Here is a 25,350-nt window from a genome sequence, read left to right as displayed (position 1 = left end):
CAATAAAAATTGTTCAGCGTTTGCCGGGACTGTGGTAATGAATTATTTTTTTTTCGAAACGACATTTTGGCAGAGCTTTTTAGAGAGAAACACCAAAAAAAAAAGAAAAATTCATATGCTAATTGCGTGCCAAGTGCGTTGGATGCCAAACGGAACGACCCTGAGAGAGGGGGAAGAGGGGTATTTGTTATATATGAAACGATATTGGGCAACAGTCGAACAAATATTAACTGAAGGGGTCTCCAACTGGCCGGGCAATCGACTCGTAAATCAAATTGCAGCATTTAACGAGGCACCGTTTGGACTTGGAAGTGGCGTCCACTCGACCACGCTTCGCTGGCAGTTTACAAGGGAACTGCACGCGTTTTAATTGCAAGTTGAAAGGGGGCGGGGGGTGAGGGGGACACAGAGATGGCAAGATGCCCGCGGGCAAGCGCGCGCGTGTGTGTGTGTGTGTGTGTGTGTGAAGGCGTGCGTGCGTGCGCTCAATGAGCTCATGGAGTGGCGCCCCCAATGGAGAAGGAGCCATGCAGCATAAATAAAAAAATATACATATAAAAAAACTTGCGTACCGTAAACAAAGTTGCGACAGTTAAACAGAAAGTGCAGTGGCAATACAATATATGGGAGAGGGGTACGCGGGGGTCGGCAGGGCGCAGACTATAAAACACAATTGAAGCGCCACATAAAAAATAAGCAATAGAAGAGAGGGTGTGGGGAGGGGTTGGGGGGCTTGATGGCTGTCGGCGCATGCAGTTAAAGTCTCCATTAGGCGCTTGCGCATGTGTCGCTGCGTGGGCCGAGCAGAGGAAGCATAGGAGCAGCGAAAAGGGAGAGGGGAGGCAAGAGAGGGCTGGTGAGAAAATCAGAGAGAATTTCACTAATTTTTTGCTTAGTGAATAAAATGATTTTTATCGCCATTTGCATCCTTAGCTGAAAAATTGTTTGTTGTTAGTTGGTTTTTGTATTCGCCCGACAAGCCCAAAAAGGAAATTCATTTTCACTGACCAACTTTTTGGCATAGGCCCACAGCTTTTGTGGGAATGGCAAGCCGGAAAGGTTTTTCTGCGTGTGCATTTACCCCCCAGGTTTTTCAAGTTGTTTTTTTTTTTTCTTTTTTTATATTTCTACCTACATTAAATTGAAGTTTTTCCTATTTGTTGTTATTTTCAAACTGGTTTCTGGCCAATTGAGACATAACTGTAGTTTAATGCACATTAACATTTTCCTTGGGAATTATGTCAGTTGGTTCGCTGGAGTTTCCTTAAAAAAAGAAGAAGAAAAACGCACAACATTCAAGCGTAGGTTGTTAAGTGGGGAGGGGGAACGGCGTGAAAGGGGGATGCGAGCAGCAATTCATTAGATTGTTGCACAAATGTTATTGTTTGTAAATTTTGCGAAATTGCTTAAAGCGTAAAGAGATCTTATGGAATATGCATGCGAAAATTATGGGAAATATAAAAGTAGACTTTGCCAAGAGTGGGATAAGTAAAGCCGGTGCGCAATATGCTATTGAGGTCATGCAAATGGAATTAATTTGAGTGATGAACAGGGAATAGTTTCAATTATAATAAAGAACAAAGAAATGAATGAGCTTTAAGCTAATATTAAAGCTAAGGTGATGCCTAAAAGTGGAATAATACGACATTTTTTAGAATTTATGATGGTAGCAAGAGGGAAGAAAATGTAACAAAATGAGCTTTGGCTTATATTAAAGCTCATCTTATGATATTATAATGATTGTATAATGGATAAACAGGGGAAAAATATAAAATTAACATGATGAGCCCTCAGCTCATATTGAAGCTTATCTTCAAAATTCAATACTGCAATAAGACAATTTTCCTTACATATTATGATAATAATAAAGCTTTAAGTTTTTATTAAAGCTTAAGCGAAGCTTTAATCTACAAAAATAAATCAAAAAAAGCTTTAAGCTGTCTAGCAATATATTTCTTAGATATGAATTTAAGATTAATTACTTAATCGTAAAGATGATTAAATTAATCAATATCTATTAGAGTTTCAAGCTGAAATATTATAGCTTATCCGAAGCTTTTAAGCTCTCAAGTTACTTAAGTACACATTTTCTTGTTAGTTTGATTAAAAGATTATTTGCTAATTTCGTGGTTTGCTTTGCTGCTCTGCCGATCAAAATCCAAGCTAATCATTTGCGGTTGCTGCACTTGCTCGCCTTTAAATGAGCAGCTTGTAAAATTGCAGCAGCCAGGCTGTCAAATTAATTAAATTGCCTGTAAATGGAGGAACTGCAACAGCAACAGCAACAACAACAACAGCAACAGAGCACAAATAACAACAATCAGCAGCTACTTCAGCTTGAAGTCATGATGTCGCTTAAAATCGTCATTAACATTAACATTAAGCTAACCCCTAGACGATGGACTTTTCACCTTGGCCCCAACTGCAATTTACCAATAACAACAAAACGAGACAGACGGAAAAATCAACTCATTAAAGTGGCGCGACGAGCAAGAGAGAGTGTCTGAGAAATGAATAATATAGAGGGAGGGTGGGAGGGAGGGATGGAGGGTGAGCAGCGAGATGAACTGAAGTCGAGCCGAGCCGGGCCAGAGGAAATTGCAGTCAAATCAATGCGGGTGTTGTCTTCATAGTCCGCGTCCACATTCACTTGTCTCCATGCAGCTGAAAACAGAAGCAAACGCCATAACATGCAATGGCAAACGGAATGCGGAGGCGGAGTTCGAGTTGCAGTTGAAGTTGAGGTTGTGGAGGCTGAGGAGGCGTCTGTGGCGTCTGTGGCGACTGCTGGCTACTGTCTGCTGTCTGCTGTCGGGTCTCTCTGGTCAGCCTGACAACGAATGTGAAATGTGATTTTATTTTGCATGTTTTATTTAGATTTGTTTTTTTTTTTGTATTTTTTTTGGCTGCAACAATTTGGCGCTTTGTGAGCTGTTTTCCATTAGCGAAAATGAAATTTATATCATGTAATTTAGTGGACAGCCAACTCCCACGTAATCCGACAGCGGCTCGTTGTTGTTGTTGTTTTTGTTGTTGTTGTCCCCACCAAACGCAATTGACATTTCCACATTGGGAAAGCCAGTCAAGTGGTCAGCAGTGAAACGTCCGAATGCAGCTTGGCAGCTGGCAGGGGCATATTTCATCATCCAAGTTCTTTGCTGCACACCGTTGACTTACTTTCCTGCCTACCTGCCTGCCTGCAACATTTTGTTTCTAACGGGCTTTATTTCGTTTTTTTGGTCGTTCTCACATTTTCACCTGCTGCTGCCTGGCAATTTCTCCCATCAGTTTGGCGCATAGCCCAAAAAGTCTTGACAAATTAATAAACAAGCCGTCAAGCGGGCTGCTCGACACTGTCCAACAACTTTGCAACTACTATGTACATGCGGTACATGCAACCCCCACCCCCCCGTAACCACCTGTAATCCTCTAGTTGCCATTTGTCAGCCTCCCGGCGGTTTTAGCAAATTGCATTCTTAATGGACTCTGCCCGGCCACGAGCTACAACATTTCTATGCAAATGACTCGCACAGCTCTAAATTGTTAGTGTAGATGTGTGTGAGTAAAGCGAAAATTGTGTTGCTTTAAATTGTTGCATTGAGATTTTGATAATGGAAAATAAATTCTGGACATTTTCTAGGAAATAAATTATAATCGAATAAATCATTGTTGAATGAAGGATCATAGTCGGACTTTCTGGCTCTGACACGCTTGATAGGCTGAGAATTTAGTTTATAAATTCCCTTTTGTACTATGTTCTTAAACGTTGCAGTTGCTCAGACTTGCTTAGAAGTTAAAAAGTCTCAATCAATCTTCCATTCCCTTTTGTGCTGTATCCGTAAACTTTCCACTGCCAACATTGTGTTACAAATAATGTAAATCATTAAAAGAACTTTTTGACTTTTCGTTCATTCCTTTTTATGCTGTATTCGTAAACGTTTGTGAAATGTCATTGTTGGCATTTTTTGCTCTGGCTCTCGCATAAGCTTGTGAGTTTCTTCTATGCCCCCATATACCTCTATACTTAATTGCTTCGTTATTAATTCGCGATATTATTATTGCACTCGAACCCAATCAGCGCTGATTAGTAACCAAAGTGTGACGGCCTTAAACGTATTTCTATTTGTTGTTGTTGTATATTTGTAGTGCATTTTCACTTTCAATCGGCATAGTCAGTTAACTCCTTTTTAGGCCTTGTTTAACTGTCATTAGCAAATACTTATAATATCTCAACTTTCAATTGCATTCAAGCGCTTTTTGCGCTCTTGGGATCTTGAAGACATGCCATATGTTTTCATTTATGAATATTTCGTTTTCTTAATTACTTGACAATTAACAATGCAAATTGCAGAGAAACGCCACCTGGCGGCGGCAACGGCGGCGGTCGTTGAACGTCGCTTCGACACGCTATTGGAAAAAAAAAAACAAAACAAAAAATATCCCAAATACCATTGTGGAAATATTAAGCATATGTAGACAAACATTTTGCTGTTTTGTTTGTTGTAATAATAACGTGTTAAATTTTCACGTGAAGCATTTCGAATATTTATCGCTGTTGCAGCTAAGAGACCGCCCACAATTCCACAATACAAGTGCTGCCTAATTAAAATGCAAAGCAAATGTTTACGACTTTTGTTCAACTAATTTAGGGGTGACTACAACAACAACAACAACTTCGACTATTACTACGACTACTGCCTGCCATAGGCCAAATAGAGGCGGCGCTTTGTAAACTTTGCTCTGGCACGCGATGACCGCGAATTTTCGCCAAAGCCAAAGGCAAAGTTTGCATGTTAGAAGACCATAAAGAGCAAATGAAATCGTTGACAGTGAATGAGTCCAGAGACCAACATTTGACATTCAGCCTGGGACGCCACATGCCACATGCCGCATGCCACATGTCTGTGTGTTTAGTGTCTAGTTGCTGCAACTGTCCCGCAGCTGTTCCTGTTTGCGCCGAATTTCGCTTTCGTTTGTCCATCGAACGAACCAAAGATTATATCATTTGAAAAAGGTGGAATTGAATTTTTGTGTAGATAAAAACTTGTATTTTGGTGCTGCTCAATTTGAACGCCCTTTTAGAAATTATATTCACAAAAATGACACCTACTAAGGCCATATATTTTTATTTTTTTTTAAATCCGCTTGTGAAAAATTTTGATTGGAAGGGAAAAGAAATGTATCTAAATTATTAAGTTTGGTAAAATGTTCGTTTTTTTTATGCAGACTATAATTTTCGGATATGTGTTTATCTTTTATGTGTGTCTGAAATATATATAAAGTGTGTGAACTTCGTATCTCATACAGTTTTAGAGTCACATCATGCATATGGTTGAATTTAAATATGGAACCCGAAGATAGCTTGCCCCGAATATGCTCTTAATAATTGTTGTTGTCTTAAGTTTTAGAATCACAGCTTGAATGCTTAAACAGCAAATTTGAAAGTTATAGTCACATTTTTATGAGTAACAGCTTACTCAGCTTTTTTTAAATGACAGTCTTAGAAGCATTGACTACATCCCAATTAAAGATCAGATTAGGTGAGTACAGCTGTAGATTTACAGTCTTATATATTTAGTTTATGAATCACAGTCTAAGACTTAAAATGATTTAAGTTCTAGAGTCACAGTAAAGGACCAAAGACATGGAGTCATTGTTGTAGATTCACAGTTAAGGAGTCATCATTTTAGAGTCCCAACTATGGAGCCACAGTTCAAGAGCTATATTTTTAGAGTCACAACTATTACTTATACTACTTATATTAACTTGAATATAAAGTAGGTTCCTAAGTAGAATGCATTTCTATAATTTTTATTTCCATTTCCTCTGCACAACTCTGTTTAGATATCTAAAAATGTTTTCTACTTGGTAACGGTATTCCGCGCAGGATTTTCTATTCGTGTGGCTTTGCCAGCTGTTCGCATGTGTTTGTGCCATTTAATCTGATGAAACTTAACCCCTATGATTATTAGAGATTACCTGTATTGGATTTGAGCCCATGCTCATGCTCATTGCCACGTTTCACCTGGCCCAGTGCCTTTTGGCTGGGTTCAATGTGAAAGTGCGAGTGCGAGTGCCAGTTCATGTATCTGCTGGTTATTTACAATAACAACAACAACAACAGAAAAATGCATATTTTTGGTGCAGTTTTTTTTGTTTATTTTTGTGTGTGTCTTTGGAGTTGGCCAGCTGCCTGGCCTGGGTGCCGGACAATGCGAGATCTTTCGTTGGCCACCTGAGGCGATGTCGGCCTGTTGCATGTCATTTTCTGACCGGTATCTCAATAATTCATACGCAATTGTATTGAACAATAAATTAATCACACGAACGAAAGCCGCCGACACACACACACAAAACAAACAGATGATAAAACGTCATAAACAATGGCCAAACACAGATGTATCTATGCGTCGGGTAGATACAAACATATGTATCTGAATATAAACGAATGCAAGCACAAACAAAACACGCATTTGCAAATAAATAAATATTGAGAAAAGCGTTGAGCGGGAAATTAAAAGGCAATTTTCCAAGCCGGTAAAACAAAGATCGAACGTGTTTTTTTTTTTGCTTTTTGCTTCTTTCTATCTACCAGTGCAAAAGTCAATTAATCATTAAAGAAAATACTGTGTTCAATGTGCATGTCGAGGTTATTACCGCTCGTTGTTTGTTGTTGTTGTTGTTGTTGTTGCATTTGTTTCAGTTGTTGCAGTTGTTTTGTGGCACAGGAAACATCGGACGTCGTTTTGTGTGTAAAGTAAAAGTAACCAAAAAGAAGCCGCGCGACAATATGCCAAGTTGCACAATTAGAGAGACATTTTTTACAGATACCATTGGCAAAATTCCAACAACTGACTCCATGTCCAATAGACAGCACCCCTCGGCACAGCTCCCTAGAGTGTGCCAACAGTTCCTGCTGCCGTCGCCCGCCAGCAACTAGTTCGCAGGCATTTTAATTGTTGCTTTGATTATATATATATTGTTTAGAGTATTTGTCTAGACTCTGGTCTGCCCATTTGCCAGTTTATGACTCATGAGTCGAATCCGTCAACTAGTTAGTCAATCATTCAGTTTGTTTCAGCAAAAAAGTTATTTTCGTGCCCAGTTTATGGCTCACATCACACGCCTTGAACGAGGACTTTTACGTAATCAGACGACCTAAAAAACAAAACGATTTTATGTACGACGAGTTTTTTTTTTTTAGGGAAAAACTTGATTTTTCAGCAAAAGGAGAGCGTTTAAATTGAGTCGAAAATGTAAATAAATTAAAATGTTTCATGGACGTTTTGTAACGTTGCGTTTATATATTATAAAAAAAATTAAATCCACTGCGATCTGTGGAATATGGGCGGAAACTACTGTCTGCGATTTTGTTTTGTTTCTATAAGAGCGGCTTATATGTTATTTTTAAGGAACTAATGGTAAGGCTCTTAAAGATCCAGCTGCTGTTAAAATAATTATTTTATTTTGAAGAATATAGTCCACTGTCTGGGTAATCTTAAGTTCGATCTCTGGTTTTTGTTCTTTACTTTTCTATTGCCTGAATGTTGGATTTCTTAGACGTCCTTTTAAAGCCTAAAGTAAAAACTATTTATCTTCCATCTATCTATCCGTCTATCTTCTTATCAATATATCTATCATCTCTCTATATCTGTATCCATCTATCAATATGTGTCTATCAGTATCTCATTCATCTATTTGTTTATCCATCTAACTATCTGTATCTATCCATCTATCTGTATATGTCTATCTTTATCTATCTATCCATCTATCTATCCGTAAATATCAATATCTCTACCTATATCTATCCATCTGCTTATATCTCTCTCTCTCTACAAACACAAACTCGAAATACCTTATAATTTGTAGAATAAATAACTGAATAGGTTATTTTTGGGATGTCTCATCAGATGCGATGCAGATAAGAAAGCGTTTTGACTTGAACATCACCCATACTTCATTTCATTTATAGATAGAAAGAAATCGAAAGTAAATTGATGCCAAACAAATCGGGTATCTAATTGGTGTATGTCTTTATATCTTGACAGGCGCACGCACACTCGCACACACACCTGCAAACACACACACACGCTTAAATTCACAGCGTGGTGTGATTTTAATTGAATCAAGCTAAAGGAGCGAAAACGCAGCATCCGCAGCAGCAACCCACCGTGGAAACGTTAATAAAGCTGTAAACATATCAATTACTGACATTTCAATGCGTTTGCCATGGCCCAATTATGCGACTAATATGGAGCTCTATCTCTCTAACTCTCTCGCTCTCACTCTCTATCGCTATCTGTAGCTTTTCTCTCTCGATCTTCCGCTCCCCATTTGCTATTGTTTCCATTTCAATGAAGAAAAACAAATTCCACCGCCGCAATGACAACTTGAAGATTTATCTATGGCTGCATTGACAGCTATACGAAGAGGCAGACGTCAAACTCTCAAACCAATGTTGTCTCTAGAGGGTTGAGAGAGGGGCTAAAGGGGCGTGACTACTGTTGCCCAGTTGGCGTCTTTCTCTCTCGCTCTCCCTCTCTCACTCACTCTCTTGCGGTCTTTCTCTTTGCCCCACTCGCTGAGTCACTTTTTCTTTCTCAACTTGTCGCCTGCCATTTTATCAAACGAATCTGTGGCATTTCATTTGCTTCTGCAGCCCACACATCTGCCGACGAGTGCGGCGACACACACACACACACACACACACACACACACACACACACACACACACGATAGTTGCAACTGCAACTTTAAGAGTCGTCAATGAGAAGTCCACAGATATTTTATCTATGAGTTGTGTCTAGCTGTTATACCCTGTACTCATTGAAAGCGGGTGGTAAAAGCGAGCAGCAGGCATCTAACGATTAATTTTATAAATAAATCGGATCATGCTTTGTAAAACTTTATGAGTATTGATAAATATCGATAGTCATTGATTTATCTACCACCTTTCGTAGAATTATTCCAAGCTGTCTCTAGCTCAGCCTTGTTTCCTACATAGATCAATATATCACTTCCCTTAAATTGAGGCTTCTCTAGGTACATATACAGTGAAAACTCTCTCAAGTGGGAAGCGACCTTCATGTAATGTTTATTTGCTAAAGAGTAGTGTTCGCCTTTTAGGAAGGAAATGCTGCGGTCTCATTCATAAAGTCTTAAGAGAACATTTCAGCCCAAGAGGTGTACCCCTAATAAGAGTGTCCGTTAGAAGTTTTTTCACTGTAGTTTTAATTTTTTGTATAAGCACGCACGTGTATGTAATATTAATGCTCTTAAAAAAAAACACAAGTTAATTAAGAATATGTATGGAGAGTAGTACGAATATCTGTTACGGCAATTACGGGCTGTGTACAGGGTATATGCAAGTCGTGCGTTCAAGACTAAAACGCACATGTGTATTGTTTGCTATTGGACTTTCGTTTGGGGCCTGTGAGTTGCGTCGTCTTCTACGTTTGTCATTGTCGTTGTCTTTCCTGAAAGTGAATCTCAAATATTTCTTGATTATGTGCAACGATGCGGCAGCCGCCGCATCGCTCTCCGATTGGCTGGCTAACTGGCTGCTCCATCTCCATCTCCAACTCCATCCAAGGCGAAGGCAACTACAGAATTCGCATATCGCATGCGCGATTCAATGCAATGTAACAAGGTCATGTGAGAGAGTTGCCCACTAACAATGTCGTTTGTGGATGTGATGCCCGCTCCCCCCCCCTTCTCGCCTCCCCCTCTCTTTGCTCTAGCCCCTACCCTAAACGAACACCCAACTCATATCTCCAGCATCTTTTGGCTCATTTGCTGTTTTGGCTCTGGCTTTGGTTTTTTATATTGTTTTTATTTTTATTTGTGTTGCCAACGCATTTCACTTTCTACTGCATTTCGAATGCATTTTTGTTGTTGTTGGTTTTTATTTTTGTTTTGTTGCTGCCGACTGCGACAAGTGGGCCGAAATCATCGACAACGCTTTGGGTTTTCTTCTTGACGCTTTTCACTTTCATTAGCGCATTTTGGCATTTCCTTTTACCAATATGCCTTTTGCGCACTTTTAACTGACCATGAAATAACATATTCATTCCCCTTATGCCTTATGCCGCCGCCACTTGACACTCCGACACTCTGTTGCACTTCACACTTCGCATCGCCATCATCGTTTCCACTCTTATATCACACGACTTGGAGAGTCTTCTGTCAACTTCTTGATATCCCAGTTTTATGTGTCAGTGCGAACGTCTGTCTCTCTGTCTGTCTGTTTGTTTATTGTGTTTGTGCTCAGGCAGCCAAAAAGTTGCGCTTTGATTTGTTTTCTTCATATTTTTCGCTTTTCTTATTTCTATAGCTGACAGCGCTCTCGAGTCGGTTCCGCGTTCTGCTGCAGTCAGCACACGAATTGAATTACATTTGAAATGTACGCAAACCAGACTTTAGATATGGGAATATGTTGGCTAAAATGTTGCCAGCTGTGAAAGCCGAGAAGCAATATACAATCCGAAACGGGTGTGAAAAGTTAATATGCATGACAGAGATTGCGAGGCAGAATGCATTTTAGAAAGATATACAAATGTGGTGAAAAGTAAAACTCTAACTAGAATATTAATTTAAAAAATATATGATAGTGATAAAGATTACATGCGACTATGTCAGGTTCGGGATTCGAACTCGCCACCTTCACTTAGACAACTTTTCTGTGAAGTACCTAAGAGATATTTCAGACAATATTTTGCGTAACATTTTATATTATTTTATTGTCAGGTTTGACAAGATTTAAAATATATTTAGAAATTTTGTAATATTTTTAAGCTTAAATTTAAAATGGGATATAAAAATTCCTATTTAAAAAATACCTCAAAAGCTTTTAAAATTTTCAAATATTTAAACTTTATAAATTATAAAGAAGGTTTTAACTTTTTTTCCACATGTTAAATCTGTTTTTAAGCGTCAGTTTACATGAGAGGCTATTAACCCGTCGTCAGAAACTAATTAATTGTAAAACCTCTTGAGCTGTCAAATACCTCACACTTGATTTTCCCACACACACACGCACGCACTTTACACTTATCTGCAACGCCTACGAATTTTGTTGCTTTTTTCGCCCGCATGTGTCAAATCGCATCGTTTAAAAATATATAAATAAAATCTGAGAATTGTTGCTGAAAGCTGCTTAAATTTTTGATATTTTCTCCCCCTCCACCTTGTTCGTGGTCGGCCAGTGCATCCTCCCACCAAACTGCGACTTGGCTGGGAAAGGGACCCAATTACCGCCCGAAGATGTTGACGTTGCGACGTCGTCAATTGGCCATTACCAGTTGGCAACCAACTTTGGCCAATTGCAGCTTGACCGCGGACTATCGACCAACGGCGTCGGCGACGGCGACGGCAGCGGCGATTGTGCCCATTTCCGACTTCAACTTGACCACAGCGCACAAAAAACTAACTAAAGCGAGAGTGCTAAGGCTAAGTTAGAGTGAAAGGGTAACAGGGGAGAGGAGAGTTAGAGCAGGAGAGATATAGTTGTTGCTGTTGTTGTTGTTTGTTGCTTTGGTGTTGCCAAAGTAAATCGACGTTCATTTGTTTTTCAGCGCGTTGTCTTCGTGCAAAATTTCGCTGGGATTTCAGTTTTATTGCCCATTTTAACCGTGGGTATTACAACTATTTCTTTAATTTCCGATTTAACAGATAAATTTTATTTTAATTATATTGAAAGTTTTATTAGATTGTGTATTTTTACTGATATTCCATTCATCTGTTTATCACCTAAGCAAACTAGATAATATAAAACGTTTAAATTATGGACAAAATATTGTCTTGAATATAGGTAAATACTCTTCTGGCTGTAATCTGTCTCTTATCAGGAACAGAAGACTTAAGAAACACACGAAACTGTGCTAGGTACTTCTATAAAGAAAGTCTTTTATTTGTAAAGGAGTTTTGCTTTGGGGTTGAAAGTAGGATTTAAGATGGGGGCTTTGGCAATTTTAACGCCAGGTGGGAAAACGATGATCAAAGTTTGTAGAAAGAACTTCAAAGACAACAAAGCTTAATTTGCTTTGTAAACGTGACCTCATGAGCCTGCTGAAACAAGCGGCAGGTTGCTGGTTCAAATTCAAAAGCAACTTTCAAGCAAACCATTTAGATAATTCTAGCATTTGCCACACTATTCAGATGACCCGTGCAACGCCGGTTGATTTCTGCGAGCAGTTCTATTTCACAATCCTTTAACTCTGAAATGGTTCACTCTAAGCAAAGGCTTTCTTAGAGTATTTAAGCGTCGTTGTTACATTGTTTTTTTCGCATCGATATTTTTTGCTTTTACAAATTGGCTGTAAATGATATTTTCACAACTCGCATCGATCGCTGGCCCCGATGCAGTTGCTCGCCCCGCCCCGCCCCGCTCCGTTGCCGCCTACCGCCTGCCCTGGCGATCGCCGACAAGTGAGAGAGTTCGCTGAGGTTAATACGGCCAATAAATTGTTATTGGCGAGTTGTTGCTGATTTCGGGCTCGCTGATGCTTTATGGGCCATATTTTTGGGCATGCTTTTGGGGTCGATTTTCTGTGTTTTTTGTTGTTGTTATTTTTTTTGGCCTAACGGCTAACAACGAAAGAAATATTGAAATTTGCGGCCAAATTGTTTTCAATTTAATCGACTTGCCGGCATTATTCATGCTGGAGTGCAAATATAATTAATGATAATGAATTGTTATGGACATCGAGCTAAGCTGCCCAACAGCTTCGCATTTCCGAAACGCCCACAAGGAAAAAGGAAAAACATGAAAATCAACAACAACAACAACAAAAAAAAGAAAAACTAAAGCAAAGCCAAAATATTTAGCGGCAGGCAAATGTCGTGCGACGTTTTTGGGTTTTCATCTTAGTTTTTTGGGAAGCTTTTGAGGAATTATGTTTATTTTTATTTTGGTAAACCTTTTTTTTTTCCTTTTCTGTTTGTTGTGGGAGTTGGAATTAGAGTTGAGATTGAGGTTGAGGCAGCGTTGATTTATCACTCGAGTGGCAAGAGCGAAAGGTTGCCATAAAAAATGTTGCTAAACAAATGTAGACGCAGCAGCCAGCCAGCCATCCAATTGGTAGAGTTGGTGGTAAAAGTTTTTCTTTATGGTTCAGTTTTCTTATGGCGATCGCTGCCTGCCGCCGCATTATGCAATTGTGCGCCCAGGCTAAGGCCAAGCGCTAATAAAAATCAGTTAACAATTTTCATTTGGTTGTCATTTGTCAGACAAAAAATGAGTGGAACTTGTTTTGCGCTTCATTCGATTTTCAGCTTTGCGCACATTTGCACATCATTTTTGCCATATTTGTTTTTAACACGCATTTCACGCTTTTCTCATTGCAGAAAGTGAATTGAAAGGCAACATTTCGATTCGAGTGGAGCCAACATCAACAGCAACAAAAACAACAACAACAAGAGCCGCATCTTGGTCACTTTTCACACTTGGAAGTCTCTGTGAGTTTGTTTGTAATTTACTTTTAATACGCCTTGTCTTGCGAGACACAATGGGGCTTAGCTAATGGTTAGATGATTTTGCTTCGTTTGGTTTTTGATGCACAATGTACTTGACATTGAATGTGGTTAGCGGAAAAGGTGTCGTTTTTGTTAATAACTGAGCATTTGGGTCAAGGCAATTCGAAATGGGGTTTATTGAGCTAAAAAATTTGAGTTCAAGTGAGAAGATTTGTCGTATGAAGTGGATCTGATAGGAAGTCGACTGTTGAGAGGGTTATAAGCAATAAGAGGATGTAGAATACTCGGATAAGCTTTTGGAAATGTGTTTTTGAATTCAGTAAATGATGTTAAACTAGGACATGAAATTATAGGATATGCAAAATTTGGATTACATCTGTCTATAAATTGAAACTTATAACAGTATATTTCTTCTCCCTATACTCTCCTTCTACCTCTCTTTGGTAGTCTCTATCTCTCTCTGACTACCTCTCTATACATATCTATATCATTTTTTCTCTATCTCTCTCTCTCTCTCTCTTTTTCCGTCTATCTATCTTTAATTCATAGTATGTCTCTAATTATCTATCTCTCTGTCTTTCTTCGCTTTTTCCCATTTACACTAATTCTGACTACATTTATCTGTCTACGTCACTCTCTTTCTATATTTCTCTTTATCTCTCTCATTTTATATTATACTTCTCTCTCCCTCTATCTCCCTAATGTTCTTTCTCTTTTGTTCTCTCTTCCTCTCTTTTCTGACCATCTCTATAAATGTGGGACTCTTCTCCTCTCTCAATTTTTTTCTCCGACCCTCCAATTCTCTCTATTACTCTCTTTCTCGCTGTAAATCAATCCATCTAAATCGTTTCCTTCAATATTTCTCGCCCTGGTTTAGCAGTTGCCTCGTTTTTCTTTCCCATCTTAATGATATTTGACATTTCCCGAAGAGAAAAAGAAACACACAGAGCGCAAGAGAGAGACACATTCCACCAGTAGCCTAATTAGCTCTGTCGTTCGTTTTCTGTTCCATAATTTATGCCCGCATGTTGCCGCCTGCATAGATACCGCTAATTTGGTAGCTTGTTTTGGACTTAGTTCGGGAGTTATTTACAGCCGCGCCACCTGTCGTCGGGTCATAACAAACGACTTCCCTATGGACAGAGAAACCGTGGCAAGCGGGCGTATAGGCGTGCTCAATCTCTGTGGCTGCCAATTTGGGGACTAGCTGGTTGAGTAGCTGTTTGGTTTTTTTCTTAGCCGATTTTCGAAAATAGACCCCGAAACGGGCGCAGAACAAATGAAAAGTTGTTCGAGCTACAAAACACGACACATTTATCATATGAGTGGAAAATGGGCACCCACAATGTTTATAAGTTGTAGACAAATTTGTTGGTCAACAAAAAAAAAAACTTGTCGATTAGCGAGCACTTTGCCAAAGGGGAGTGGTGGACAGTGGGTGACGGAAAGGGGGAGGGGGATTAGAGCTGCAGTCAGGTGCTCGTTTGGGGCGGGAACGTGGCGTGTGTTTGCATGTGTTCAACATTTGTCCACACTGCTCGATAACTTTCGTTTTTGTGGTCCATGGGGCCAATTCTCTAATTGCTCTGCACCAACAGCTAAAAAGTCGCCTTTTGTCTGTGTCACCCGTTGTTTGTTAGCCCCCCCTCCCCAACTATCCCCCTCTCTCTGCCGCCCTGCTGCACTGGCCTTTTCATTTGGCCTGCTCGTGTCCATGTTCCATGTCGCCATATAACGTCTGGCAGCCACCTTCCCACCTTTTGGGGTACACATATTTTTACAGTCGTATCTCCCCTTTGGCTTGCTGCTGCCTTTTCATGTTATGTTGCATGTGTGGCAGAGGCAGGCAACGACTGTGGCTAAAGAATTCGCAATGTTTTCATTTTCAGTTGACATTTGGCACATGTTTTTCTTATTTTTTGGTTTTTTCTTTTTTTCTGATATACCTTACACGGCGTTGGCTGAGCTTATGAGTTGTTGTATATAAAATGTGGTTTTATATTCGAGCACGGAAATTTACATTTCAAAAATATAATAATAATAATCCATAAATGTCAAGTACAAATATTAGAGAAAAAGTAACTTTTTGCAAAAGACAATATCTTTATTTTAATCATTAAAAATATTGTTGTATATTCTGTTAGTTTTTGTATAGTTTCAGTAATCAAAATATGACCAAAATGATCTCAATTTCGACAAATAAAAATATATATTCATATTTCATTTAGAGTATATAGAATTGAATTGGAATAAAAGTGAGCGTAAAGACTCGAACCACAACCTGGATGCACATATGTTTTAAACCCTAGCTCGCAAACCCAATCTTTAGGCGAGGTATTGGTTCGAGCCGTGAACCGAACCGAACGAAGGCTTTTAGCCTTGTAAACGATATTATATTATATTGCCCACATTAAAGAGCATCCTTCTGCTGATCAAAACTCGCTCGAGCGACCGCAACTAGCAAAAAAATTAACAATTCATTGTCTTGGCGGATAACTTTAGACTCCCTGCCCCAACCTCCATTTGGTGGACCGCTTCGCTTATCTAGGTGGGCCACAAGTTGTCGTTGTCGTCATTGTTGTTGTTGCTGTTGTTGTTGCTGGTTGGTTGGTTTGTGGTCGCTTTGTGGCTGAGGTTGACATGCCGCTTGAACCCACTAAAATGCCCGCACACCATGCCGCTCTACACTAACCCTGGCAAAAAAACGCTCTTCGATTGCGGGCTGCAAAAAGGTTTCATTTTTGATTGGACTGAATTTTGGATCGTGTTGTTGTTGTTGTTGTTGTTGCTTTTTACAAGTCAATATGGTTATTGTTATTGTCACTGGCGCATTGCCTGCAATTTGGCCATTTGGCAACGACAAACGGCAACTGCTGCCGCGGCGACAACTTCACGTGTGCCCAACTCTGTGCAACATGTTGCCAGGCAGTTAACAATTCATTAGGTGTTGCATTGCCTGTTGCTGTTGTTGCAGTTGTTGTTGCCTGACTGCCTGCCGGGCTGCCTGCCGCTTGGCTGCTGCAACTGGCTAACAATTTATGGCATGTTGCCGCGGGGCCAACTTGATACAGTTGGTCAACTTGGCCAAATGCGTCGCAAACGTTTCTTGGAAGAATTACCACAGATAGAATGATAATTTATGCAATATGTATTTTCGAACGGTCGCTCTGGAATGTGGTCTCGTCTCTTTCGCGTCTCTCATAAATAGTCGTCCCCCGTTGTTGTTGTTGTTGTTGTCAACCTCTATACACGGTCGACGTCGGCTTAGTCATGGTTATTATTAATTAACCTTGCAGACGTTGAGGTATTAACATTTTGTCACGAAACGTGTGACTTTTTGGGGAAGGAATTTTCTATTCATATAGAGTACACTTCGGAGGCACGCAAAGGAGAACGTTTCGGTTAGGCAGGGTGTAGCCAAATTTATAAAAGAAAAAAAGGCAAAAATATTTATATTTAATACTATATTTATTTAATACTATATTTTGCATTGTTTTTAAATACATATATTTATGGACTTTGTTTTAAGAGTTCTACATTCAACGGGGTTTTTTTTTAATAAAGAGAAAGCAATAATACAATTTTTTTTTATCAAAAATAGGAAAACTTTAAAGATCAATTTCTAAGTATTGAACTTTCCGATCAAAGCCGAGCGACTAAAGAGAAACCTTGTCTGCATAATTTTGTGGTTTAGAGTTTGGGCATTCCGGATGACTATAGAATACAGTCGGATCGATACACTTATACTCAGGTCCCAGGTCTTTTCTATCTCAGCTACAGTTTTCCACACATTTTTCGATTGTAAGCGTGGATTCAGTCCTAATTGGTGAAACTTTGTATTTTGAATGCAAAAATTTGAATTGAATTTGAATTCATTAAAAACGATTTAGATGGACAATTTAATTATTGTTTTTTTTTTTTTTTGTACTTATTGATCTGTAAAGATGATTTTAATGCACTTTCCACTAATTTTCCACGCTTGTGGCTGGAATTCCTATATGCGCGATATGTGTTTGCAATATGCCCAGTCAATGTAAGTTATAGAGTATTTGTTAAAGCATTCTTTTTAGTTGTTTGCGTCTCAAGATTGCTCGATGACTCAGTTGTAGATAGGCTGCAAGTTAAATAAGTTGAACAATATTAAAGAAGTAACAGCTATGTACATTTATATCAATATGTATATATATAGAGATGAGCTTTGCACAGCGAAGTTACGTTCGCTATTGATTGAATTCGATGGCAAATTAAGCGCTTTAGTTTTTATTTGAGACTTATCTTATCTTAAGCCAATAAACACGAGCGCCCAAAGGTGGCCTACTTAGGCCAAGTCAATTTAAGTGGCCACACAATGGCTCTCATTTATGTCAGTTTATTTGCTTTAATTTGCCGTGAGAACATTGGAAATGTGTGCAGAGCTAAAGAACCCAATGCTGGTCTATACTATATACTACACATGACATAATCTAACATCCGGTGGGGAATAAGGCAACTTTAAGATAATAAAGCAAGATCAAAGATCTTGTAAGAAAACACAACTAAAGAAAAACGAAAGTTTGTTTTCATTTTCATTCAATTTGCCTCGTTGTCTGTTCTATTGTGAGGTCTACTTTTATTTTTATTTAGCCTTTTGTGTGTGTGTTGGAATGTTTTGGCAGATTTACGAGCTTATCGTGGTGCTTGGCATAGTTAAAGATGTCGGCATTACACCACAAAAAAAAAACTCCGCCCGCCCTGCTCCTAACTCTTCTGTAATATTTGTTTGCTTTGCTTTTTTGGGAATCTGACTTCATTGTGGCTTTAAGTCAAATATTTGCTGTCATCTTTTATGTCTTTTTCTGCTTCTGCCTCTCTTTAACTTTAGCTTTGTGCTCTTTTTGTTTATTAATTGCGACGGCGTGTGTGTTATTATTATTTTATTTAGTTTTTGTGTGTGCCATGTGTGCCGCCGCGTGTTTGGCATTCAAAAACTCAAGGGGCCCCGAGAAACGTTTTCCTGGAATTAAGTCGTTTATTACCGCATCTTTTGCTAGTCAAGCTTTTCAGTTTCCAGTGTTAGGTAACACCAGACAGGTGACTGACTGACGACCAACGACCCCTCCGCCATGTAGCACTCGCTAATGTGAATGGGCTTCTTTTTTTGAGTTATGGGCGAAAGGTTAAAGCATATTTTTTTTTTGCTTAACTCTTAACATTTTTGCCTAAAGCTGCGCACAAATTTGCATAAACATTTGGCTAAGTAGTATATTTTTCACCTGTCACATTATCGATAAACCATGTTTTAGTATACGAATTAAGTCATTTCGAGTTTGATTTATGCCGCCTTTATAGCTTTTAAGTGAGTCGCCTTAAGCAAAACGAATTTGTTTAATTCTCTGGTATATAAAGAACTCTAAATTAATAAATTTAAGCTCATAAGTTTATTGTTAACTTATCTAGCTCGTTCGGCATATGTATTTGCTTTTGTATCTTGACTAGCGGGTATACCCCGGCTTTGCCCGGATATTTGGTGGTACCATTATCACAGGAATTTTGACCCAGAATGATGTTGTCAGATTTAGATGCCAAATTGATCTAGAGCCCAAATCATGAACAAATAGCCAAACCTCGTGAAAATCGGATGAGAGTTGACCGAGTTCTGGGGGTGGGAAATTTTGACCTATGTCTATATAGGATATTTGAGGGTCCCATTTTCACATGAATTTCAATCAAAATTAATGTTGCCAGATTAAACCGCCAAAATGATTTAGAGGCTAAACCATGAGCAAAAAGCCAAACCTTGTGAAAATCGGATGATATTTGACCGAGTTCTGGGGGTGGGAAATTTTAAACTATGTCTATATAGGGTACGATTTTTTGAGGGTACCGTTTTCACATGAATTTGGACCAAAAATTATGTTACCAGATTTATATGCCAAATTGATAAAAAGGCCAAGCCATGAACAAAGAGCCAAATCTCGTGAAAATCGGGTGAGATTTGGCCGAGTTATGGGGGTGGGAAATTTTGACCAATTGGTATATAGGATATTTGAGGGTCCCATTTTCACATGAATTTCGACCAAAATTAATGTTGCCAGTTTAAGATGCCAAATTGATCTTGAGGCCAAACCATGAAGAAGAAGCCAAACCTCGTTAAAATCTGTTGAGTTTTGACCGAGTTATGGGGGTGGGAAATTTTGACCTATGTGCCAAATTTATCTAGATGGAGTAAGAAGTTTCGAACCATGGCTATATAGGTTAGATGTATGAAGTTATTTAAGCTGTCAGATATTATATTAATGAATTCACTCTTCAATCGATTCATTTCTGCCTTTAATTATTGGTCACAGTCCAATATCTGTAGATTCTCTATAACGACCTGATCTGTTCCATGCACTGGCATATATAAATTATACGATTAGGTAATGGCCACCTTATATAACGTCACACATGTAAATTGCAGAAGCACTTTGGGCTATAAAATTATAATTATTAATTCTCAATGAGTCACGGCCTGGACAGCGGGCTGTGCGAAGAGGCCAGTGAATAGGCAACGGATGTGTCGCACCCCCCTCTCCCCCTCACCCCTGTCATGCAAATAGCGCGATTTGCATGCGATTCAAGCAACTACTGTGTGGCGAAGGAGCAGAGAGTAAGGGTAAGGCGGGGGGAAGTCGCGCTCTTGACTATTTTGTTGAGTGACTAAGCCAAAGTGTTTGGCGAGCTGTTAAAGTGTTGAAGCCTAAAAGCCTGGCCAAGAAGTGTCGAGCAGAGCCATAAATGCACACACACACACACACACACACAAATATACATGCATGCGCATATAAATATATTCACTAGGCTTGCCTTGGCCAATTCATTTGCCAATTGCACTCTCAGCGTGTAGGTTGGCTGCTTAAAGTTTCGCTTTCGCTTGACCAACCACAAAAATCACGAATCGAGCCACAAGAATATGAACAACCACTGCGAAAAGTGCAAGTCGAGAGGCCCCTTTAAATTGGGCCCGCGGACTCGAGCTTAGCCGCGGGCCAAAAACTCCTGTCTTCGGTTTTGTGTGTGTGTGTGTTTTTTATTTGGGCTCGAACAATTATAATGGCTGGCAAACGTTATTTACTGCTTTTAGCGTCGATTTGTGTGTCGTGGCACGCCCCCTAGCCCCTCCACCACCACCAGCAGCAGCACCAGCAGCCGCAGCACCACCGACGGCGGTCGCGGACACCCACTCAACCCGCTGCCCAGACAATTGCCAACAACTTTACGCCCCCCGCCCACCTTTTGTGTGGATCATTCCGCGTTTGTTTTCAGTTTTCGTTTTATAAGGCAGCTTTTTTATCTTACCCGAACAGGGTATATCTTGTTTATAATCGTTGTTAAAGCTCTGATCAATTTGTATCTCAACTATATAAATATAGTTAAGCTTGAAAAGTCAAGTCTGTAATACAAGTAATACTCAAATTGAATATTTTATCACTTTCTATATAAATCTCTTATTGTACATCTCTATTTATATCTATCTGTTAATAGTCTTCTTTATCTTTAATCTCTTTTCTTTGTCACATATATATTTTTCCTACAAAATTCCCCCTTTTCTTACAATAAATATATTTCTTTATATATTCCATTCTTTCCATATTCCTTGGCATCTGGTATCTTTCACTCTATTTCGATCTATAGGGAAACTCTTGCCAGTGTTGCCAACTGCCGTTTCAAAAAAACAGCTTATTCCAATGGGGAATCAGCTAAAAATAGCTGAATTACTGTCTTCGGCTGACGATCTTTGAGAGTATGGCAACGCTGAGATCTTTCACAAATAAAAATCTATCCCTTCTGAAGAAGCATCCTTCTCTTCCTTTTAATGTTTCTCTTTTAGTAAATACATATATCTCTCTTAATATGTCTCTCACTCTCCTTTTCCACCTATTCCTCGCCTTCTCCACCGCTCTCTCGTTCCTTCTGTCTTCCTCCTTCTTTTTCTCTCTCATTCCTTCTGTCTCCCTCCATATATTTCTCTCGGGTTCCTTCTGTTTCCCTCTTTATATCTCACTGTCTCGTTCCTTATGTCTTTCTCTTTCTCTCTCTCTCTCTCTCTCTCTCGTTCCTTCTGTCTCCCTCCTTCTTTTTCTCTCTCATTCCTTCTATCTCCCTCCATATATTTCTCTCGGGTTCCTTCTGTTTCCCTCTTTATATCTCACTGTCTCGTTCCTTATGTCTTCCTCTTTATCTCTCTCTCTCGTTCCTTCTGTCTCCTCCTTCTTTTTCTCTCTCATTCCTTCTATCTCCCTCCATATATTTCTCTCGCGGGTTCCTTCTGTTTCCCTCTTTATATCTCACTGTCTCGTTCCTTATGTCTTCCTCTTTCTCTCTCTCTTTCGTTCCTTCTGTCTCCCTCCTTCTTTTTCTCTCTCATTCCTTCTATCTCCCTCCATATATTTCTCTCGGGTTCCTTCTGTTTCCCTCTTTATATCTCACTGTCTCGTTCCTTATGTCTTCCTCTTTCTCTCTCTCTCCCGTTCCTTATGTGTCCCTTCTTCTCTCTTTCTCGCTTCTTCTGTTTATTACTATTACTGTATTTAACGCGTTCCTTAAACTTTATTTTAAATTGTTGAATAGTTTTTCCTCTAACTCCTTACAGGGTATATCAAAAGTCGAGCAAGTTCCACTTTGTAGTATGCGTAATTGTAGTTCCTGTTGTTGTAGTTGTAGTTGTAGTTGTTGTTGTTGCTATTAAAACTAACTGGCTGCTGTTTCATAGTATCTTAAGTGGCCAAATAAACGCTTGCAGCCAATTTTGGCTAGCCGCAGTTAACCGTGCGGCTCGATTTGCATACAAATATGGCCCACAAGTGTTTTCGCGACTAATTTCGTATGAAAATTTGATTGCTCCCGATTAGAATCGTGTTCATTGTTTATGTTTTTTTTTATTTTCTGTTAAGATTTTGGGTGCCAACTCAGACAACTCCGTTGCCTGACGCCCCTCCTGGCACACGCCCCCTTTTTGGTCAGCTGAACGTGTGTCGGTTGTTTGTTTCTTATGGAGTTAAGTAATACTCGTGATTATTTTAATTTGTTGTTTGTTTATTTTTGCGGTCTTGCCTTTTTTATGCGTCCGAGTCGTTGGCCTTCCACTGTAATTATGTAGTTGTCAGTTAGAGTTGGCTTTAATTGCGATTTACAGTTGCTGCAGCTACCATTGTTGTGGGTGTGATGTGAGAGATATGATATATACTCTATAATAAAGCTCAACTGTGCAGCCCCAAAAGCGGCAGTTCTTTTGTCTACTGATCAACAGATATTACACAGTTTTCTAAATCTAATTTGTGCTCACATTTAAGTTTGTTTAATGTTGCAATATTGTGACACGGGAGCTGAAATTATTATTATGGGTAGCTAAAAGAATATGCGGCAGCATCCAGAAAGGGTCCTCAATGAGAGGATTTCCTCCTTTTCTTTCTTTTCTTTTGCGAACATCCACATTGGTGTTCTTCGCTGGATCTTTCTCTCTCCCTCTCTCACCTTATTACTCCCATTTTTCCTCTCAAAGAGGCTCATCCAATCCCGTTTGCTTTTTTGTATTCGATATTTTTCGTATTCTCTATCTTAAAGAATTCTCGTTTTTTTTTTTTTTACTAATTTCTGCTATATCTTATATTCCCTCATTGAGTCTCACTTTCTTAGTGTTCGTTATGTCTCTTGCACCTTTCTTTTTCTCTCTCTATCTCTTTCTCTCCCTCTCTCTCTCTCTCTCTCTGTCTGCCCCGCTATCGCTCTCATTATATCTTTATCATTCTCTATCTTCCTTACATGGCGATCTTTCTGTCTCTCTCTTGCTACATCCTTCCCTATCTCTCCCTCACTATTCCTCTTTCTCTTTTTTACACTACATTATCCTATCTCTCCTTATCTCCCCACTCTTTCTCTCAAGCAAGCACTCTAGATCGCCTTTTCTCTCATATTCTCTATTTCTCCATTAAATAATACCCTCTTTCTCTCTCTAATATCCGACTTGTCTTATATTCTCCCCACTCTCTCCCTCACTAACAAATACCGCCCTTCTATGCGATTTTCATGAGTTTATGTAGGTGATACAGTTTTTGATGTTTTCCTTGTAAAATGCTAACAAAAAGTTGTGTTTAAATTTATTAATAAATTTAAAATTGCTCTCTGCTCACTGATCTCTCACTTCCTCGAAAAACGAAGCAGCTGCGTCTGGTCTTCAATTCCAGCATTAGCTCAACATTTCGCATTATGCGCCACGATTATCATTATTATAATAATTAGTAATATATATGTGTATTTCGCATAATTGTTGCCTTTCGATTTGCTTCCAACTAATTCGCGTTAAACGCTTTTATTTTGTTTTTTTAATTACAGTGAAATTAACAATTAAATTGTGATTTTTTTGTTTTTATCAAAATAACGAAGAAACGTATTTTGCATAAAAAGCAAACGAACGGAAAACGAATTAAAAAACCCGCCAGGAACTGGAACTGCGCGCGGCCCCAAAAAGGTCAGAGGCAGCACAGCGGAACGTTGGCATGAAACGAAACGAACGCCCAGCGATGGCGGCAGACATGCAAATTTATGCATTTTAAGTGCAGCAGCACCAACAACAACAACAACACGAAAGCAGCAACAGAAACAGCCACAACGAAACACGACTAAAAGCAGATTTTAAGCAAATTAATTAAATTAACATACACATGGAAATCGGAACCAAAAACAATTAGCGCCACACTATGGAAGCTGCCACAGGAACACGAAATGAAACAGCGGCTGTTGATCAAGCGCAGCCACATGAAGCCACAGAGGCGGTGGGCGTGGCAATGGCAACAGAAACGTCATTTTGCAACCAAGAGACTGATAAAGCGGCCATCACGATGAAGTGCGTCAACGGAAGCGCTGACATAACTAAAACAACAACAACCACAACGAACACACTCAGATTGGAGGATGTGGTTGCATTTGTCATGCCAGCAGCAACAACAGAAGCGGCAACAACTGCAACACGCAGCACCACCAAATCGAGCATCATGCCCCATGCCACCAAATCGGCCGGCAGCAGTCGCAGCAGCTCGCTGCGAAAACAACGACGCGCCGCCGGCCTGAACAACATGTTGTTGTTGGACGTGGCTGGCGGCGGCGGGGGCGGTGGTGCGGCTGGTGCGTTGGGCGGTGCCGGCAGCGATATAAAAATATCGCAATCGATGACCTCGCTGCCAGCGGACGAGCTGCAGCAGGAGCGCCGTGATGTCATCCAGGCCAAGCTGCATCTCGAGCGGCCCTACAACAGCCTCAAGGTAAGGTGGTGCACCAGGTGGGGCAGCAGCCGGTGGTGCAGGTTGTTCTGTCGAAGGTGGCGCTGTAACATGCATATTTGTGGTGCACAGTCTGAGCCGTGGGTAGCGCATAAATTTGCAATTGAGAGTTAACATCAAAATGTCTCTGCGTTCCGCACGCCAACAACTTGATCTGGCTCGAGGCGTGGTGCAGGCGGGGTGGGGCAGACCCGGGTGGCATTGCTCTATGCATGGCCATGTCGCCGTGGCTCTTAAATGACAAGCTGCCGTTAGAATATGAATTCTTGATCTGGTTCTTGGTTCTGCGTCAACGGAAATTGCTTTAATAAATTATTAATAAATTTTAATTTCGTTATTAGCATGACACAGAGAAAGAGAGAGAGAGAGAGAGATATAACGGGTTGTAAATTTGCAACATGTGTTTCACATGCCACAACGTTCCACTTAATTAGTCAGCGCTTAAAAGAAAGCATCAACTTAAACGTGCGATTCGACGTGTGATATTAAATGCATACGTGATAAATTAATAAAAACAAATAACGTTTATGCTAGCTTCAAAATTGTGGGAAAGAAAAAACTATAAATATAAATAAATTTAATT

At 39.7% G+C, this 25,350-nt stretch overlaps 1 protein-coding gene across 4 annotated transcripts in view; it reads left to right on the top strand.

Annotated features, from left to right (window-relative positions):
- The window catches only part of klar (klarsicht), a 166,040-nt gene that overhangs the window by 25,785 nt on the left and 114,905 nt on the right, over positions 1-25,350 (top strand). For all 4 annotated transcript variants that reach the window (XM_064690261.1, XM_064690258.1, XM_064690257.1 and 1 more), the window contains exon 2: positions 23,824-24,749. In XM_064690261.1, coding sequence (XP_064546331.1) covers positions 24,189-24,749 — 561 coding nt within the window. In that variant the 5' untranslated portion in view covers positions 23,824-24,188. The remainder of the gene's footprint in view (positions 1-23,823; positions 24,750-25,350) is intronic.

Source organism: Drosophila montana, unplaced genomic scaffold (assembly GCF_035044405.1).
Source record: "Drosophila montana isolate Dmon_TW-CO22-7 unplaced genomic scaffold, ASM3504440v1 contig_3240_1, whole genome shotgun sequence".
Taxonomy (NCBI): Eukaryota; Metazoa; Arthropoda; class Insecta; order Diptera; family Drosophilidae; genus Drosophila; species Drosophila montana.
Note: the sequence above shows the minus strand (reverse complement) of the source record. Positions and strands in the feature narration are given on the sequence as shown.